The sequence below is a fragment of the Magnolia sinica genome, chromosome 6, assembly GCF_029962835.1.
Source record: "Magnolia sinica isolate HGM2019 chromosome 6, MsV1, whole genome shotgun sequence".
NCBI classification, from domain to species: Eukaryota; Viridiplantae; Streptophyta; class Magnoliopsida; order Magnoliales; family Magnoliaceae; genus Magnolia; species Magnolia sinica.
The window spans coordinates 95,972,622-95,988,665 of record NC_080578.1 but is presented as its reverse complement, the minus strand read 5'-3'; the positions used below and the strand labels follow the sequence as shown (position 1 = coordinate 95,988,665).

General features: G+C 37.6%; 1 protein-coding gene across 2 annotated transcripts in view; it reads left to right on the top strand.

Moving 5' to 3' along the window:
- LOC131249158 (D-lactate dehydrogenase [cytochrome], mitochondrial) overlaps positions 1–16,044 on the top strand; it is a 65,584-nt gene that overhangs the window by 7,743 nt on the left and 41,797 nt on the right. The window contains exons 2-7 of one of the 2 annotated variants that reach the window (XM_058249753.1): positions 345–438; positions 868–968; positions 4,289–4,337; positions 4,643–4,735; positions 12,689–12,803; positions 14,511–14,571. In XM_058249753.1, coding sequence (XP_058105736.1) covers positions 345–438; positions 868–968; positions 4,289–4,337; positions 4,643–4,735; positions 12,689–12,803; positions 14,511–14,571 — 513 coding nt within the window. The remainder of the gene's footprint in view (positions 1–344; positions 439–867; positions 969–4,288; positions 4,338–4,642; positions 4,736–12,688; positions 12,804–14,510; positions 14,572–16,044) is intronic. The other variant, XM_058249754.1, reaches the window with a different exon arrangement.

Here is a 16,044-nt window from a genome sequence, read left to right as displayed (position 1 = left end):
TGCAGGTCCTGCTTTGATTTCTCTCTTCGGACTGTTGCTCTTGCTCCCTCTTCCTATCTATTCATGCTTGTTTACATTTTGAAAGAGAAGCTCCCTCTCTCCCACACCTGAATTTGTCGTCGCTTTGCTTCATGCTTCGTGCACCTATGGTTTGGGATGTTATGTATGACTAATTAATTCAACTGTCTTTTCTCGGAACTTTGTATCATGTCATGATTTTTGAAAATTTGTGGTGGAAACAAATGATTGCTATCCATTTTAATAGAAATACCGTAGGTTCATTTTTGGAATAATCAACATTTTGAATCATAGAAAAGAATCATAACTCAATTGTATGGCAGCAGTATTGCTGGAAAAGCGAGCACTGAAGTTTTGGTTCAAGGCGCTCATAAGGAGGTTCCAGAAGAACTTATCAACGAATTGAAGTCAATTTATAAAGTAATGTTTTCCTGATTTATTCTTTTTTTCTCTGCATTATCCTTTCTTTTGTGTGTATTTTGTGCTGATAAGTCAATGATTTTGTGGAGATTATCTCCTTGACATTTTTTCACTATTTCTGGAAAGTATATATATTTTTATGGAATTAATGAAGACTTCATTTGAGAAGAAACAAAGAGGACATCCAGGTAGAGGGAATGAGTTCCTGTACATCAAGAAGACCAATGGGCACTGCCTTTGGCCAAAATATTGCTTCAAATGGAGCGGACAGTGTAGTGTGTCTGTGTGTGGGAATGATCCAGGGTTCAATCCCTGTTAGTGTTACCTTTCAATAAATAAAGTTTTGAACTGCATAGATGCAATGGAGTGGATGTTTTCTCTCTGCTGTTGTGGATGCTATGCACTGTTCACATTTGCTTCTCTTTACAGGGAGACATGACACTGGATTACGAGGAGAGATACTTTCATGGGAAACCACAAAACAGCTTTCACAAAGCTGTCAATATCCCTGATGTGGTTGTTTTCCCGAGGTGTGATTCCTGAGGTTTATTTTGTATCTGTTTCCTTTGTAGCCTTTGTCTGCATGCTTTTTTCGCTAATTTAAATAAAGTTTTATCATTACTGTTCAAAAATAAATTTCTTCTCCTGGATACTCTTGGGAGGAGTTGTTGAAGATTGATTCTCTGTTTTACTGATGTGGCTATAAATCGAATTTGACTTTGTATAACTATTCTCCATTGCAAAGGGTTGTTATTTGCATGTAATTCCAGGCAAGGGCAAATGCCTGTATTTCTTTTCAGAAAAGTCTGGATTTATGCTCTACATGTTAGTATAACTAGATATCATGAATCTCGCATTTCCAAGAATTTTTTATTTTTTATTTGGATGATGACCGCTATTTGTTGAAAAAGCAAAGTGGAATAGAGGAGGCTAGAATGAATGACTCTCTCATTGCACCCTCTTTTGCAGAAAGTGTTGGTGACCTCATTTGCATCCTCCAAGGTCGTGGATCTTAGAAATGCTAGAACCTAGTTTCCAGGGACCTTTAATCGAAATGGAATGCCATTAGATGGTTTTGCCAATGTTTTTTGTATCGTTATCGTGTAATATACCACACCCTTGGGATACGGATACATGTGTCAGTTATTGCATGGGATATATCGGTTGTATTGCGTAATGCATTGCCATTGTTGAGAAACATTTGGAAATTCATTGAATTTTTCAATGAAACTTCATAGATTGTTAAACAAGACATAAATACACACTTAGAAATCAAAACATCACAAAAAACAAGTGCTTATAATAGGCTTTCTTTATATGAGATCCTAATCTATGCGCTGTTTGACTGAACTACTGCAAATATATTCAAAATCAATTCATATAATCTATAAATGTAAGAAGACGTGTATAGAAACACAAGCAATACATTTAAAAGAAAAAGAAGATATAGAAAACTAGAAATATACCTGTGAATAATATGTGTGGTTGTGGCTATGACCCATAGAGTTGCACGGTGGTTCAAAATCATCATCTCCATCTCAAAGGGGCTGGGCATAGTACTACTGCTCCGCAGACTGACAATACTATGCCCTTGTCATAATAGAATGATACCGGCGAAGATACTCTCTAACATAACACTGGTACTCATCCTCTCCAATTTGAGAAAATTTGAAAATTTGAAAAATTTCTTCAATTTTCCGCAAATCAGCCCATCTTCCTCAAAATCTCAAAATTAGAGTGTATGTGATGATGATTTCATAAAAAACTCCTAAATACTTTGAAATAGGGGCCAATTGACTGATGATCAAAGTGAAATTTAAAAAAAGAAGTTATTTTTAACATTTTCTAATATATATATATATATATATATATATATATATATATTCTGAAAAATCTCCAAATTGCCAATAATCACTAGATTGGGTTACGTACATAACAGTCCTCAATACTCTGAAATGGGGGCTAGTTGACCGCTGATCGAAGTAGAATTTCAAAAAAAAATAATAATTACTAGATCACTAGATTAGGTTACATACATGTTTGATTTTGTGTGACATAGATTGTAACTGATTTGAGAGAAATTGAGGAAATTTTGATTTTTTCTAACTTGGCCTATCTCCACCAAATCTCAAAATCGAAGCTCCAAATCCATGATTTTTCATGCAAAATATGAGGATTCATGGATTTGTAACCATTTGAAATTGATTTAACATGATTTATAGAAAAAATGATCGAATATCGAAAATGCTTACCAGAACAAAAACGGCTCCTAATCGGCTTGGATCTTGATTTCAGCTCGAAAATGGTGTTTTTCTTTGAAGGGATTCACAAGGATGGGTCAAAATACACAATAGATCTATTTAGAAGTGGAGAGAAATCAAGAAAAAGGAGTTTGGATGTTTTTTTATTTCAATTTTTCTATCCGCAGACTCGGACTTCCCACACGTTCATGTGATATCGGTTGATATCTATAGATATCATTGATATGATTTTGTAGATGACAAACTAATATGAGCCATCGCAACAGATGCAAGTGGTGGATGTCATAGTCATCATGGTGGGCCCCACAAAGCTTTGTCGCATGGGCTTCCCAATACTAATACTCTGTGCGCACTACACGTAAGGAGGCGTGGAGCAGGCTAGATGTAGGAACCAAGTGAAAGGACAGAAATGCTCCCAGTTCAGTTGGAGGGCTGCACCCTTCTACCTTTTAAAATCCCTTCCTAATGACTAACTGTGCGGGCAACAATGTCTAAAAGCTGCTTGCATTATATATGGTAATATAATATGTATGTATTTATAAAGGGGTTGCATTTAATGACGTTCTTATAGGAAGACGTCCTATGGTGCATGTTGTTTTTACTTGCCTAGTTTTGAATGCCAAGACAAAGGGAGGAGGTAAATGCAAAGCTAGAACTCTGGGGAGTCAAAAAATTGGGAAATTTTCCGAAAACCCCAAAAATCTCCTTTCTTTTGTGATTTTTTTTTTTTTTGGAGGGGAAAATTGTTCATTGGTAATTTTGATCACTCTTGGTTTTTATTGAATCAAAGTTTGGATTTGGGGAGTAATCTCAACTTGAAATGAAGACGGACAGGAACTCAAAAGTGACAAACAATCCATGGAAACTTTTTTTTTTTTTTTTTCCTTTCAAATGTTAGCATTGATTGCAATGGAAATCTGTCTATGCAAGATTCTCAAGCATTGACATGGATTTTTGGTGAAAAAATTAACATTTAAGTGAAAAATGGGAGAAATTAGTGAATTCCTTTTTCATTTTTATTTTTGAAAATGTGTTTTTCGCTGTTAATTAATGTGGGAAATTTATATATTAATGAGTGTTGGCTGATCCATTGATTGGCTATAGATTTTATATATTTATTTTATACTATTTTTTTGATAACACATGGTTAGGCCCTTATAAAATGGAAACTTATTATGTATAGTTGTTTATTGCAATATTTTGATTCATAGATGTTTAAACATGTGTCTTTTAACATCTTATGAAGTTTCATTGAATTTTTTTTTACCTTTTTCCCAATGTTTCCCTAATGTTCCCTCAGGCAATGATATTTTTTTGAGTATCGGCGATATTATTGTCGATACCGATACATGTTTCTGTATCCCTAGAGATTGATACATATACCATACTGATACTGTGAACACTGTCCACAACAACATTCTCATGAGCTCTTCTCTCAAAAATTCACTTCAACATAGCAGTTTTCTTTATTTAATAATATATATCACTTAGCTGGCAGTCTGTATTAATAAATTGCCACTGTACAAACCAAATGAAGCATTTCATTTTACTTTTTCATGATGAGCACATTTTATCATTCGAATCTGCAGGTCACAAGAGGAAGTATCTAAGATAGTCAGATCTTGTAACAAGTATAAGGTCTGAATTCCTTTTCTTAATTATTAGTATGGATGATGTGTTCTCGATCATTGTTTTTTCAAACACAAGCATTGGATAAATCTAGCTATAGATTTTTTTTTTTTTCATCTCAAATGCACTATTGGCGCGGTTTGCCTGTGAAGTCATGGCTAGTGTTTTCTTCTAAGCCAAACAGTACATTATTTCTCCATAGCTAGGTAGATGACATAGTTTGCTGAATTGCTAGATTTCAACCATGAATGCTGGAGTGGATTGTCCTTCTCAAAGTAACTACTTATCGGATATCTTTTTCTTCTTCCAAGCAGGTCCCCATTATACCATATGGTGGAGCTACGTCAATTGAGGGACATACCTTGTCTCCTCACGGAGGTGTATGCATTGACATGTCGTCAATGAAAGTAATGCATTACAAAGCACTCACTATAATTTTTCACATGACTTTTGAGTGTGAAGCTTGATCTCTCCTTACTTGTTTCCTAGCTATTGGTTTATGAACTAGCCTTTAAGTCGTCACTGTTGAATATCTGAAGTGTCAGAAACTTTCAAATGGTTCGGGAAGGGATGAAGGTGCTGCATAGGCAAGAATTTTCCCTCCTTGAAACTGTTGACAATATCTACAAAGTGCCTTTAAACAATGCTGACAATATACCAATCAGATATGAGAAGCAGGTCTTCATCTCTCATGCATTAACCTATGGTCAATGAATAATATGCTCTGACATCTGGTTTGTTATGTGATCTTGGAGCATCATATGTTTTTTTTTGCAGTGGATTGGAAGCTGGCAATGAGTGGGGTTGGCCTGTTGGGTTTCCAGGCTTTTGGTTGGTCATGGGACAAGCATGGATCTTCTTTTGGCCCATGACCTTGGTCTGGATTTCAGGTCTAATTAATAAACCCTGGTCCAAATGAAGGTCTGAATTTGTGCTCTGGATCCCGCTTTATAGCCACTCGCTAACATTTTGGAATCGACCCATTCTTGCTTCCTTCCGCTTTCTTCCACCCTTTGTGCAACCATAGGGCTAAAGCCTGACTTGATCCAAATCGACCCGACCCGTTGCCACTTCTCCAGTGCATAGATGCTCATATAGAAAGATCGGTTCAATCTTATGGAGAAATGTCATCTTTTGTAAATGCCAACTGAAAGTTGGCTTTTAGAAGATCGGTGTTTTGAAAAGCATCCATAGCATAGCGGTAGCGCCTGTAGCATAGCGTAGCTACAATGCTATGTATATGTAGTATTAGCAAATAACATAAATCCCTTGTAGTGTACGCTACAGGGGTCGTAGCGTATGCGTGGCGCATGTAGTGTACGCTAAGTTTTTTTAAAAAAATTTATTTAAATGATACTTGTATTTTGTACTTAATATTCAACTTGTGGGATTTTAATTTCTTTTCATACTTGTGACTTGTGGTTTCAATTAAACATTATTAATTAAAGTTGTTTGCTTAGAAAGCTATTGATGTGATAATGATTTGATTTAGTTTATATATGTGGATTGGCTTTTGATAAACGATAATTTATAACTTGTTTGAACATGCTTATACTCGAAAAAATCAATCACCTTTTAGGCACACACACACACACATATATATAATTTTGATTTTTTAAAAAACTATTTATTGTTTTTCCTATTTTAAATTAAAAAATAGAAGTATGCTGTAGCTTACGCTACATGCTATAGAGGGCTGAACTATGCAACATGCTATTGCTATTTAAAACATTGCACAAGACACCTTTGAAACACCATCAAGTAATTTCAGCAATGAGATAAAATGGATACCAAACCCGTTTTGAACTTTTTAAGGTAAGGAAAAAGAAAAAGAAGGAGAGGAAGAAGAAAAACTTTGCAGCTCTGTTAGTGTTTAATGAAGTATCTGATCATCATTTCCCCTACGTATCCTGGATACCCCTTTATCAAGAAAAAATGAAAATAAAAAATCACATTCTTCACTACTGCAAGTATTTTGAGATTGTACTGTACTGTTTGGATTGCCATGAAAACTTGTCACTGACTCTTTCAGCTACTAGTCTGCTACTTTCTTATCTCATATTTGATTACTTTTCACAAGCCCATCGTGAATTGAATGGTGAGGTGCTATCCCTCGTTCAGCCCTAACTGCTACAACCTTAGCCTAAGCTAAATAATCAAGAATTCAAGCTGTCCATTGCATTCATTCTTTTGAGATTAAGAAGTGGGAACTAATGGATTGAAGTGATTTGTGACGGTAAAGTTTCACTTTCGCTACAAGCATCCACTTAGCAATGTTCCCAAACATCATGAAAAATCATCAGGTAATGGTTCAGTATGGGGGCTTTGTTTCTTTGGAGACAATTTTCTCTTTCTTTTCTCTGTGCTTCAGCATGGTTGCTTATAAAGAACTTAATGAGGAGCCTTTAGCGATGGAAGCAGTGACCCCTCAGAGAAGCATGCTGGAGGATGCCATTGTTGTCACCCTGCTATGTGCTACGGCAGGTTCAAATGACTCCATTGTTGTCTCTCCGACAAAGGTGGCTGATGCCCCTGTTCTTTATACCAACCTTTCTGGAAATATCAATCTCTGAGGCCTAGATTAGTTGGTCCGAGGATATTCTCAAGAGATTTGGAGGGATGGTAGGTATGTCTTTTGGTGTTAGGGAGGAAGATGTTTGCGATATTCTTCAGTTTTTCACGAGTAAGGGAGCTCAAAGGCTTCACGAAGAACAATTATCAAAGATCAGAAAATCTCCCAGGGGCCGGAGAGAGTTCTTAAGCCTGGAATGTTCGATCAACTATGACTCAGAAAGCAAATCGAACGGCAGCAAAAAGGGTAAGAATGGGAAGAGCAGATAACCAATGTTAATTCTTTTGTGGAATGTCATTGGGTTGGGATGCAAGCTTAAGAGGGCCCAGGTTAAGAAGATCAGCAAGAAGTTGAAGGCAAACATTATTACTTCGCAAGAGATGAAGCTTCAATCTTTCAACAGAGTTATGTTAAATTCTGTTTAGGTATTTAGAACTTTGAGTGTGTGGCTTAGGGTGCTTTTAGTTCTGTACGGGGTATTCTTGTTGCTTGGAACACAGATGTATGGGAACTAGTTGACAGTTTTTCTGGTTCTTGTTCTGTCTTTGTTGCTTTTTGAGATTGTGCTTCAATTTTTTTATTTTTTTATTTTTCGGGTCTTCTCTACGGTCTATGGTTCTTGCTCTTCCTCTTTGCACGACCAACCATGGGCTGAACTCTCGTCAGTTAGGTAGTGGTGAGATATTCTGCTGTGCATGGAGGTGACTTCAATGTGGTGCATTTTTCTTTGGAAAAATTCAACGGGGGCAGGGTTACCAGCAGTATGCAGAAATGTTCAGATTGGGTTTCTTCTCACAATTTGATTGATCTTCCTCTCGGGGGTTCCAAATTCACCTGGTCTAACAACCATTCAAAAGCTATCCTCTCGAGGCTTAATAGATTCCTTGTCTCACATGATTGGATTGAAAAATACCCCCTTGTTGACCAACAGGGTCTGCTGAGAGCGATTTCTGACCATAGGCCGATTGTTTTAGAAGAGTTGTCAATGAAAATTGGGGTCCAAAATCCTTTAGAATTGAGCTGGCTTGGCTGGAAGTAGTGGGCTTCAACAATTTGATTTCGAAATGGTGTCTTCCTTTGCAATTGCAGGATATGCAGGGTTCAGATTGGGTCAAAAGCTCAGATTGTTGAAAGAAAAAAAAAATAAAAAAAAAATCAAAATTTGGAAGAAAGAAGTGTTGGGTTCTAGAGAAGCAGAATTCAAATCAATTTTGGCAAGGATTCACAAATTTGATCTAAAGGAAAAAGTGGGCTAATTGTCAGAGGATGAAAGGGCTGAAAGGTTAGATTTATAAGCAAAGTACAATTCCTTCTCCAAAGAAGAACTTAAGTGGCGCCAACTCTCAAGGGCTGAATGGTGCTAGAACTTCGGATAAGGAAAAAAAATTGTGACTCTATTGTCCGGTATTATAAAAACTTGCTTTCTTGCGATGATTGGAGAAGGCTGAGACTTGATAATCTTCATTTTCCCTCACTTTCCGCAAAAGAAGCTGAATCTCTTGAGAAGCCTTTTACGGAAAAAGAAATCAAACTCGCCTTTGACTCAATGTGCAGTGTGATAAGGCTCCCAGCCTTGACGATTCTTTAAGAAGTTTTGGTGGACGGTAGGCAGAGATGTGATGGAGTTCATTTCTTCTTCTTCTTTCTTCCTTTTCTTCTTCTTCCCTTTTTTTTTTGGATATAAGCCATCTTTCTGCAGATCTTGGTGCTACCTTTATAGCCCTCATTCCCAGGATAGAAGGGGCAAAGCTATTGAATGACTTTAGACCTATAAGCCTTTTTGGAAGCCTGTACAAGATTTTAGCCAAAGCTGTTGCCCTAAGGTTTAAGGGTGTTTTATTGAAGATCATATCTGAAAATTTAGGTGCATTCATAACAGGTAGACAGATTCTGGATAGTGCTCTCATAGCTCATGAATGTATTGACTCAAGGCACAGGGAAGAGTGGGTTATTTTGCAAACTTCATATAGAGAAAGCCTATGATCACGTGGATTGGAAATTCTTAGATTATATGCTTGGGAAACTTGGATGCAGCCCCAGTTGGTGAGCTTGGATTCAATTATGCATTTAATCTCCCTTGTTTTTCATTGTGATCAATGGGCCGCCTTTTGGTTTCTTTAAGTTTTCCTGTGGCATTAGGTAGGGTGACCCTTTATCTTTTTATCTTTTTGTTGTGGTGGGGGAAGCACTCAATATGATGCTTCATAAAGCTGAAGATATCTGTTTAATTCGCAGGTTTAAAGTTGCAGAGGCAGGAATGCAATTTAATCACCTCCAATATGCGGATGATACAATTCTTTTCTAAGATGCAGACACGATGTCCGTCGATAACCTCTAAGAAATTGTTTTATGCTTTGAAGTGGTTTTGGGCCTAAACGAGAATGTCTTTAAAAGGGAAGTGTTTGGGATCCATGTAGATCGTGAAGATCTTTTGCAGTTAACGAACGCCTTTGGGTGCAAACAAGGAGCCTTCCCTTCCTCTTGTCTCGTGCTACCTCTTTGTTTCAGAAAACAGGCAAAGTACTTGTGGGACAAAGTTATTGAAAGGAAGTTGTTAACTAGGAACCGCCAATATCTTTCTTTGGAAGGCAAGTTGATTCTTCTCAAAGTGGCCTTTTCTAGCATGCCTATTTATTTTGTCTTTATTCAAGTGCCCGAAATCGGTGTTGGACTATCTAGATCAAATGAGAAGAGATTTTTTATGGGAAGTGGTAGAGGAAAAAATGAAGTTTAATTTGCTTAAGTGGGGGGAAGGTTGTAAGCCGTTTAATGGAGGAGCCGATTTGAAAAACTTGGGCCTTATGAATGTCACTCTCCTTGGAAAATGGCACTAGAGATTTGGTTATGAAGCCGGTAAACTATGGAGAGATCTTCTTGTTGCCAAATACCACACTTAGACGAGTGATTGGAGCATAAAATCTTCCTCTCTCTATCGTGCTTCTAATGTCTGGAAGGCAGTTGTGGCCACTGATAATTTGTTCCATGAAGGAATTTCTCTCTTTTGGTAGGGGGAACTGAATCCACTTTTGGATAGATACTTGGCGTGGGGATAGCCCGTTTCAGGAGATTTTTTCCAAGATTGGCTAGTTTGGCCTTGGACCGGTTTGTTATGGTGGATCATTGCTATTCCCTTAGTGGCGATTCTGTTGTTTATGGACGAGGAATTTGAGGAGTTTCTTAGCTTGCTCACTAATGCGAAGTTCTCCATGCCTTCGCCTCAAGAGGAAGATTCAATGATTTGGAAAACTCATAGCTTCGGTTTTTTTTTTTTGGTGTGATTATTTTATAGTTTGATCTCTAAGCCGCATTCGCCTTCCTCCTTCCCTTTCCATCAGTGGTCTTATGGAGCTCTTTTGCGGATTGCAGCCTTTGTGTGGCTTGTTGTTAGGAAGAGAATTTTAACTATTGACAATCTTCAAAGGAGATCTTTGGTTTTGCCTAGTATTTGTTTGATGTGTATGAGGGATGCAGTGTCGATTGTTCCTTCGCTCGTAGGATCTGGGTGCATTCTTTAATATTTTCCACATGTCCTAGGTGGTGCCAATGCCTGTTGATCAACCTTTATGGGCTTGGCATGGAAGTGCGGTGAACAAATCTCGTAAAGCAGTTTGGAGAAGTGTTGTGATGGGAATTTTATGGTTCATTTGGAGGGATCAGAACGGTCGATGTTTTCAGAACAAGAACTCTTCCGTTGATGAAGCTATTTGTCTTGTCAAAATTGCCGTTTTGGAATGGGCGCCCTATGTAAAATCAACAAATTTTGCTGTTCTTCGTGGCTCTTTTTGTAGCTTTGTTGTATTTTTTCCTGCCTTTGTGTTGCTTCTTAATAAATCTTACTTCTCTCAAAAAAGAAGCATGGTTCCTTATGCCGACCAACTTAGTGATGCAGGGATATGTGATGATCTAGTCCTAGATGCATGTATAATCAAGTTAAAGAATGTTCAAATAAATACATGCATCAACTAACCATTTCTAATTAAATGAATTAGGTAAATTTCAACACAAAGATGAGGTCATTCCGTTAGCATAAAATCACGTAAACAATAAAAAGAGAGGACCTAGGGATATGAGAATATCCTAGATCTAGCATAAGTCAGTCCACGGTCAAGTTTGGATATAATTCTATTGACTAACCATCATTCTTTTCCATTCAAACTAGAAATTGGATATTCAGAGAGGAATGAAAAGAGTCAAGAATGAAATGAAGAAAGTACGAGCTCTTTTGTCGTAAAAAAAAGGAGGATGAGTCTTACCTTTTCCTGCACCTTGAAGATCTAGAAAGAAGGAAACCTGAAATTGGGGTGGAATCCTCAACCACCCAAGGGCCAATCATGCTAATCTCTTGAATAAAGATGAAGAAAAAATACAAATTTCTAATCATTCAATAATAATGAAAATAGGTTTTCTCACAACATATGTATAAGCTATGGAAAAAGTAAAAGTGCACTAAAACCCCTAAAAACAAGAAAAATAATAAAAGACGAAAAAATAAAGAAAGTGCAATAAAGCCCCTGAAATTAAAAAAAAGAACAAAAACGCCTAAAACTAAAACACCTGTGTGGTAGGGTGTGAAATCTGACCCATAAATCTATGGTTAGGGTGCGGTCATGCCGCTCCTGTACTCGTAGTGTGTCAGAAAATGGGTCCGATGGACCCAACATCCATCCACGTCAACTCCTTTGCTTCGGTACTCTGTCAACGACGCCTCCTCCTCTGGTGCACTCTAAAGGGTGCACCACTGATGTCCGCATCACTTAGTCAGTGCGAGAAATGTCGATTGGTCAAGTCTTTGTCAAATGGAAGCTGATTAGCCATGGGTAAGCTTTAATGCTTTGTTAACGTTGACAAAGCTCAAAGAACTGCTAATTGTAATAGGGATTCAGTGTACACAGAAAATTGGTTTGGTTATTTATCTTTCAATCCTAAGCTTTGTGCATATCATCAAATACAAGGATGGTTATTTATCATCGAAGTCCTTCGGAGCTTCTATTTGCACAAATCGTTTCAATCTACTATTTTAATCTTAAAAACTATAGTACGCGTGGTCGAAATCTTCTACAAAATGATGTAGGAACGTTGTTGGAATGAGAAAAAGTAGAAAAATGGATTTACATAGAAAAAATAAGTGACCGTTTTTCGACTGGTACGGGGGCAACGGTCGTTATGTTGTATAACGGCTGTTACAACCCCTGTAAGTCATGGCCGTTACCTATACGTATCGGCCTTTATGGCCATATTGTAACGGATATGGAACACCTTGGATTATAAGGCTGTGTTTGCAGCAAGTTGATAATTTGATGCTGTCTAGGATTATGAGCATGTCGGGGCAAGGCCCTTGTTTCGGTGGTTCAGACCATGGTAGGGGTGCGCTGAAAAATTCCCAAATTGAAAGATTGTAGCTATTCATCTTTGGCCCATTTTGAGTCAAATGTACGGGTTGCTATGGTATTCTCTAGGGTTCATTTGTAGGCCACTGATCGAACAGATGGCTAGGATCTTCAATCTGGGAAATTTTTGAGATATCACTGTCAGTGATCTGGAGCACTGAAATGTGGGCCCCTGTATAGAATGTGGCAGCAAACTGTACATCCACTGTGTCGTAGTAGGATCCTATAATTCTAAAGTATGGTAATATTTGTAAGCTCTTTATAGTTGAGCCATTGAGTTGCCTTAAAAAGTAGAATATATCATTTTTCATCATTAACATTAATATTTTATTCTAAACTGAAAAACACTTTTTCTTGTGTTTCAATCGCATCCTATTTATATTAATCTGTTTGTTTGGCAGAATGTGAAATCATTGCACGTTGAGGACATGGATGTGGTTGTTGAGCCAGGGATTGGGTGGGTGGAGCTTAATGAATATCTGAAGCCCTATGGTCTTTTCTTTCCACTTGACCCAGGTTCGTTAATTAGATTTTGTGTACCTTTTGTAGGTCCCATTTATTTTCATCTACTTTTTCTGATTTGTGGTCCTTTTTGGTTATAAGTAAAATCATTTAGTAATAAATTCTTGTCTATTGAACCTTGGAAGCTGAACATACACTAGCTCGGTTCTCTGATTGTTGGTGACACAGAAGAGGGAACAATTTGACAGCATGATATTATAAAAATATCCATATTGATCCATGCAACATAAGCAATCTTACTTCTAAAATTGTTATTTACATGATCTTCTGTTGCTACATTCACATATAAACATGTGCACATTTTTGCATGAGAACGAGGACGTCAAATGTATGGGAAGGATCAGAAACGACAATCCTCTACACCTGAAATGATCAAGCTTTGGTACAAAATGGATAGTTTCTCAGATTTGTGATCTTTTCTGTTATTTGTAAAACCATTTAGTAATAAATTATTTTCTGATGAAAAAACTTTGGAGCCAAAGGTACAGTAGCTTGTTGATAACAGTGAAGGGGGTACAATTTGACTGCAAGATGTTAAGCAAGCTTATATTAGCCAACAACATCTGTATGTCGGCTACCAATGCAACCTCAAAGGTTGTGTCAAGGCCCATCTCTCATGGCCTCAAGTCTAAGGATGGGTCAAAGCGAACACGTGATCAAGTCAATCCAATCTGAGCATGATGGGCCTCCCGGACATGAGACTTGATGGGATCCGTCAATGCAAATGTCCAACCGAGCCCAACACAAGCACTTGTGAAACAAGCGAACAATCACATTCCCGTGTGGAGGGCAATGGCAAGTTGATGCCTAATGGTGGAGATTAATCTATCACAACTCGTCGTTAGTTCCACACATAGGATAACTACAAAACTAATCTTAGGTTGCTCAGACGTGATGAAGTGGTTATGGAATTTAGGGTACTCAATAACTATGGAAAGTGGAAACACAACTCTCCCTTTTCCCCTGTGGCTGTTGTGTCCACTTCATTCTTTCCTCATGGATCCACAAGAGAGAATCCACAAGGAACCTCTGTAACCACCAAACATATTTAATCCAAGAGTTCCATGCACAATTAATGATGACGAGCAAAATAATATTCCATGGAACCAAGGGGTCATTAGTGACCAAGATCTATCGACACATGAATGATTCGCTTTTTAGGGTACATATATCCAATAACATGGGCATAAAGAAAAATTCATAAGCCAATTAATGTTAACCATGAGGTATTTCCACAAGGTTGTCTAGTGAAAATTATCTCTGGATGGATGAGTTCTGTGGGTTTCAAGTGTATGAACTATGCCCTAAAAAATCTCCAGGACTGGAAGATGCTAGCAGCATCAAGTTTTCACCCTTCCTGTTCCATACATTGTGGGTCCAATAATGCCAATGGCTTGGGTACTGAACCACGGTCTCCCATTCTACTGAGTACAGGCCTGAGGATATTGTACTTGTCATCCAGTTGAGGCTTATATAGTTCCTCAGTGTAGAGAGTGGATAATGCTACTGCAGTGTTTTTGAGAACTGTCTTAGTCTTTGATTTGAATCGTCCATGACAGTTGACACTGGTTTTACTTGAGTTTGATGGGAAAAATTTCTTCTACCTTCAGTATATACTGCAATTCCTCATTTTCTGCATCAGATCAACTGCCAGTTGTACTGTAATTGAGATATTTTTTCCTGTCTCATCTTGACATGCAGGGCCTGGTGCGACTATTGGTGGCATGTGTGCTACTCGTTGCTCTGGATCTCTGGCTGTAAGGTATTGCCAACTTTTGCTCTTCATTACCTTTGATAATGATTTGTTTGCAAGAACAGTTATAGAGCTTTAATTTACACATGTTGGATTGTGATCATCCTTCAAGAAATTATTATGATATAATCTTCTTTACTCCAAAAGGTCTCCTTTTCACTGTTATAATGATTGTTAGCATCTGCATAGCATTCTGGTACTGCCATTAAATTGATTGTTATCATATGGGTAGCATGGTTGAGACTTGAGACTGCTATGCTTCCCGAGCTAGAAATTTTGTTTTTGCATTGGGTTATTAATGAATGTGGGGGTGCTGAATTATTTCTTTCCATCATGTCTTGCTATGGTTATTTATATCGTTGTTCAAAAACTTGAGAACTCGACTCATGTCTAGCCAGGTTGGGTCGGCTCGAAGATTCAGATGAGTCTTTACTTGACTTGACTTGATATTTAATAAATTAATAATATGTAAAGCAGCAGCAAATGTTTAAAATATTTATTTAGCTGTAAATATATAAAGGGTTTTGCTATTGTCTCCACCTTCATGGGGATGTAAGCAATGTCCCCTAACCTTTTAAAGGTCACATGGTGCCCTATTGTTGATCTGAACCATTTATTCATATAACTACGGACAAGCTATGTTGCAAAAATCATGCCAATAGGGTGATTGTAAGTTTCCAGTCAATAGCGTGAAAATGGACAGTCAAGATTGACAGGAGAAACAAAATAGGTCCAGTCATCATCTCGAAACATCTACTAGATAGATCCCACTTTGTATTTCTTATGATTCTAAAATAACACCTCATCTTGAAACTTCTACTAGATAGATCCCACTTTGTATTTCTTATGATTCTAGAATAACACTTTGATTTGATGATTCCAACCATGTAATTTATGGCTTGTAAACAACAGATGATTGTAACAAATTGGCCATATTCAAATGGTTAGGATCACCCAATTGGCATGATTTTTACAGAATACCTTGCTCCTAGTTGTATGAATGAATGAACTGTCTCACCCAGTGTGGCCTTCAAAAGGTTGTAGACATTGCTAATGTGCCCTTGAAGGTGGAGACATCAGCAAAACCCATATATAAAATTGCTGTACTGAACCCAAGTGTAACTTGTGGATGACATGGAGCACTGGTTATTCTCCTCCTGACATGGCGATGGATCAGGGCATGCCTAATTTTTATTACAAATACTAAAAAGAACGGTTTCCACATGATTCACTTGATGCAAGTTGTTGTTAGGTGCGCTGAATCAACTGAGTCAGTGAGTTGACTGGAGAAGTCTCTCTGAATTGAATAAGACGAAGTCACAAGGATGACTGAGTTTCCTGGTGACTCAAATCAAAATCCTGTTGAGATGACTTGGCCAAGTTGCGGTCAAATTACTGAGTTTGAGAACTATGCTTTTTATTGGTATTATGTGCCTTATGTTCGCATCTAGCCCAAATTTTTAGAAAAATCAAAATTACTCA